This window comes from Etheostoma spectabile, chromosome 5 (assembly GCF_008692095.1).
Source record: "Etheostoma spectabile isolate EspeVRDwgs_2016 chromosome 5, UIUC_Espe_1.0, whole genome shotgun sequence".
Lineage (NCBI taxonomy): Eukaryota > Metazoa > Chordata > Actinopteri > Perciformes > Percidae > Etheostoma > Etheostoma spectabile.
In genome coordinates, this window is record NC_045737.1 from 21,301,315 (window position 1) to 21,305,099 (window position 3,785).

The window sequence follows — 3,785 nt, forward strand, 5'->3', positions numbered from 1 at the left end:
GTTGTTGTTGTTGTTGCTGTTGCTGTTGCTGCTGCTGCTGCAGGTTTTAGATAAAAATCTGGGAACACATGTTTGCCCTGCAGCTGGGTAATTAGGACTGCAGATGTAAGACATCACCACTAAGCTTGTGTGCTCCTTGTGCTCTGTATCGATAAATAAATGGCCATAGGCTCACAGAAACCTAAGGTCACTTTTCTTATTAATACTTGTTTTCTTTCCCCATTAATCCTATCTAATTTAATAACTACAAAATATTACACATTTTACATTAAACTGTCTGTATTCTTACTTAGGAGTTCATTCTCAACTGTTCTCCTGCTTCCCTCTGTCAGGTTTATAAAGAGTGTATAGCCTACATTTCTTCATTCATTCTGCACCCCCTGTGCCCCAGCATTATCCATAATTTAACGTGATCTGGAGATAAAAAAATGTAATCAAAATTGTATCAGCAATACTGAAGTGTAAAGCAGTCAAGTATTGAGTGCTGACTCTATTCCATGTCCTGTTTTTATCCCACACCCTGAATGTATGTGTGTATCTGCTGAAAAGCTGCGATTCCACAGTCCAAGTTGCCTGTTTGGCACACTGTAGCTGTGAAGGAGTGTCTCTCAGTTCAACATTTTTTTTTAGACAGCCCTTTGAGTGTTCGGAAATGGAAATGATTGATTCTAATATGGTTTTTTAATCCATGTCCTATACAGGGGATATATATGCTAAAAGAAAGTACCCTTGGTGCTACTGCTCACTATCTTTTTGAAGGCCTTTCGGAAGTCTTTGTTGAAAATGGTGTAGATGACTGGGTTGAGTGAGGAGTTGCAATAACCGATCCAAAAGAAAAACGTAAAGAGTGGACCAGGGATGGCACATGTCTCCGGGCACACTGCTTGCAGAGAGTAGGAGAAGAAGAACGGGAACCAGCACACCACAAAGACACCGATTACCACCGCCAGAACAAATGTGAAACGCTTCTCTCTGTTAACCATTGCTTTACGCCTCGCTGCTCCAGGGTTGTTCTCTGTTTTTGACCTCCTCCCTGGTACCAGCCGAGCCCCCTTTGAAGTGGCTATCATATCCCGGTAACGCTTGACTGAGGCTGGGGAGTGGACCCCCCCTCCTGCAGGTGATCCTGGCATGCTGGTGCTGCCTCGGCCTCCTCCATGGCTGTGCTCCATATCGCTGTCTGTGCTTGAGCTGTCACCATTGTTATTGTCAGCCTTTTTCCCTCCCTGCCGCTTGCCCTTCTTCCCCTTCTCTTTAGTCTTGGCAGGGGCAGACTGAGACACAGAGGAAGGAGTTGTGGGGCCATAAGGAGAAGTATCTAGGGAAGTTGTGACAGGGGTGATGGCTAGAGAAGGGGACGGAGGTTGCAGATGATTATTGGAGGTGGGATTCTGGGATGTCTGAGTCTCTCCTGGGGAAGGAGAAGGGGTGATGGCGAGGGTTGGGGGTCTGACATTGGATGTTTTGTTTGATGAAGGGGGTGTGCTTTCTTCATCATCCTTCCCGTTGGCTTGTACATGTCGTGGAGGCTGACTTGGTGTGGCAGAGCCGATCCCATCTTTCCTGGGCTCTCCTGGTGGACAGCGTGTTCTCTGTTTGGCAATTTGGTAGATTCTTATGTTGACCAGAATCATGATGAGGCATGGAGCAAAGAAGGAGCCGATGGTGGAGTAAAGGATGTACCAGCGTTCATCATTCAGCCTGCACTGAGGTCCCCTCTCACTCCCCTCATCCCCTCCTTCACTTTTGTTCAGTGAGAGCAGGGGAGGGAAAGAGATGACGGCAGAGATGAGCCACACCACCACAATAGCGGCTTTGATGCGTTTGGGAGTCCGCTGACGCCCGTAAGTAACCCTGGAAATTGACAGGAAGCGGTCCAGTGAGATGGCGCACAGGTGCACAATGGAGGAGGTGCAAAACAGCACATCCAGCGCCAGGTAAATCTCACACCACAGAGATTTGAAATACCAGTAGCCGAGCAGTTCATTGGCCAGAGAAAAGGGGATGATGAGCGTGGCCACTAAAATGTCTGCAGCAGCCAGTGACACTAAAAACAGATTCTGTGGTCCTCGGAGAGACCGGCTGGTCAGGACAGCGATGATGACCATAATGTTCCCCACGATGGTAAAGAGGACCATCAAGGTTATAGCGGTGGCGAAGGCCGCCGTGGCTTCAGGGGAGTAAGGGGCGAGCTTCAGGATGCTCTGGTTGCAGGGCACGGAGGCTCCGGCGCTGCTCACACTGCTGTTCCAGCCGCTCAGCTCCACGGAGCAGCCGTTGTCCAGAACCGAGGCCATGCTGGGGTTAGCTTTCCGGGAGTCTTTTTTGACAAAACATATGTTTGGTCACTGGATAAAATGTAATTCCAAAACCATTAACTGTTTTAATGATTGTGTCATAAGGTTATCATACATTGGCTGTGCAAAATAATACGGTGTTTACAATTGAAATTATATATTTGATCATAATACATTATAATTTGTTTATTTACCTCAGTTGCTCTAGTTGTGTCCTTGTGTTGTTTCCAAACGAGTGCTCCCTTGCATCCTCCACGGGATCTCTTCCAAGTCCATTTTAAGCATACAAAACAGTGCTGGGCAATGCGGCAGTAAGACACAGATCACTGTTTTCAATTTTAAAAAAATTTGCCACTTTGTAAAACAGATTCCCACCCAAAAAAAACAAACGCAAACGCTGATTGCTCTGCCTTAAAAACTAAAACTTCTTTTACGCACGAAGTTTGGTTCTTTTTTTCTTAGTGGGTTAATTACTGTCTTAACGATATGAAGATTACATTTATAATAATGTAATTTAGGGTAATTTACAGCGAAGCGACATTGAATGAACGAGATCGAATGAGAGTAAATAATCTCGACTCCTCTGAGATCTCCGTGCGTCCTCGTTAGGAGACTGACAGTCTCGTCTGAACAGCGAACACTAACTTGTTTAGATAAAGTGAAATAAAGTTACTCTGCAAAATTGACAGTGATTCACTAATGAGAAGCTAGCCTGCCTGATGGCAGCGTTTCCAATCGAACAACAGAACGCTCAAAGTTAACCTCAAGCTCTCCAGTTTTGCGCATGAAGAAACATATGAAGTCAAAACGCGTTGATCCTTCGGTAGGGTCCCTGGAGAGCAGCTTCAGTCTGTGAGTCTCAGGAGCTGTTTCTCGGTCCTTGGTGCTTCTGTCTCTTCAGAAGTTCACCGGGATGCGAAGATACAGCTGTTCCGCTGGCACACATCACAGGCTTCCTCACAGAGGCGCAGCAGCATCTTTACTTCTGAACGGGACCTTACGACGGAAATCTAATGAGGTGCCTCCCATCTCCCTCTTCTTTTTAGACCCGGTGATGTCATTGTGGAGCTGTGGGCGTCATAAGTTCCTTATTTTCTCTCTCCCTGTATCCCCCTCCCTCCCTCTTTCACACAATATACATAGCTCAGTGGTTCCCAAACTTATTTAACATTTAGGACCTCTAAACGGACCCAAATTAGACCACGGACAGCCATTCCATAATATCTTGTCCCAGGGTCTCCCATCTGATAGGATTTTTCTTTTAAGATGTTTCATTACAGAACGTGTGTGAAACCCAAGACCAATTTAGTCATACATGATGTCATTGTATTACTCATGGATGGAATTATAGTGAAAATAAATTAGAAATTATTATCCTTTTTGTCAGGGACCCCTGTGGTTCCCCTGGCATCACTTTGGGAACCAGTTGTTGACTCAACCAACGCAGTTATACAGGGGCTTGCATAAGTTTACACCCATGCTAAAGTT

At 45.8% G+C, this 3,785-nt stretch overlaps 1 protein-coding gene across 3 annotated transcripts in view; it reads right to left on the reverse strand.

The window, feature by feature from the left end:
* Window positions 1–3,322, reverse strand: part of adra2b (adrenoceptor alpha 2B) — a 5,699-nt gene extending 2,377 nt beyond the window's left edge. The window contains exons 1-3 of one of the 3 annotated variants that reach the window (XM_032516851.1): window positions 3,060–3,322; window positions 2,492–2,593; window positions 1–2,348 (exon numbers count right to left, since the gene is read on the reverse strand). The exon at window positions 1–2,348 is cut by the window's left edge and continues 2,377 nt beyond it. In XM_032516851.1, the coding sequence (XP_032372742.1) occupies window positions 714–2,297 (1,584 nt within the window). In that variant the 5' untranslated portion in view covers window positions 2,298–2,348; window positions 2,492–2,593; window positions 3,060–3,322 and the 3' untranslated portion in view covers window positions 1–713. Of the gene's footprint in view, window positions 2,349–2,491 lie in introns of all 3 variants that reach the window. The other 2 variants (XM_032516850.1, XM_032516849.1) reach the window with 2 other exon arrangements.
* Between the last annotated feature and the right edge of the window lie 463 nt (window positions 3,323–3,785).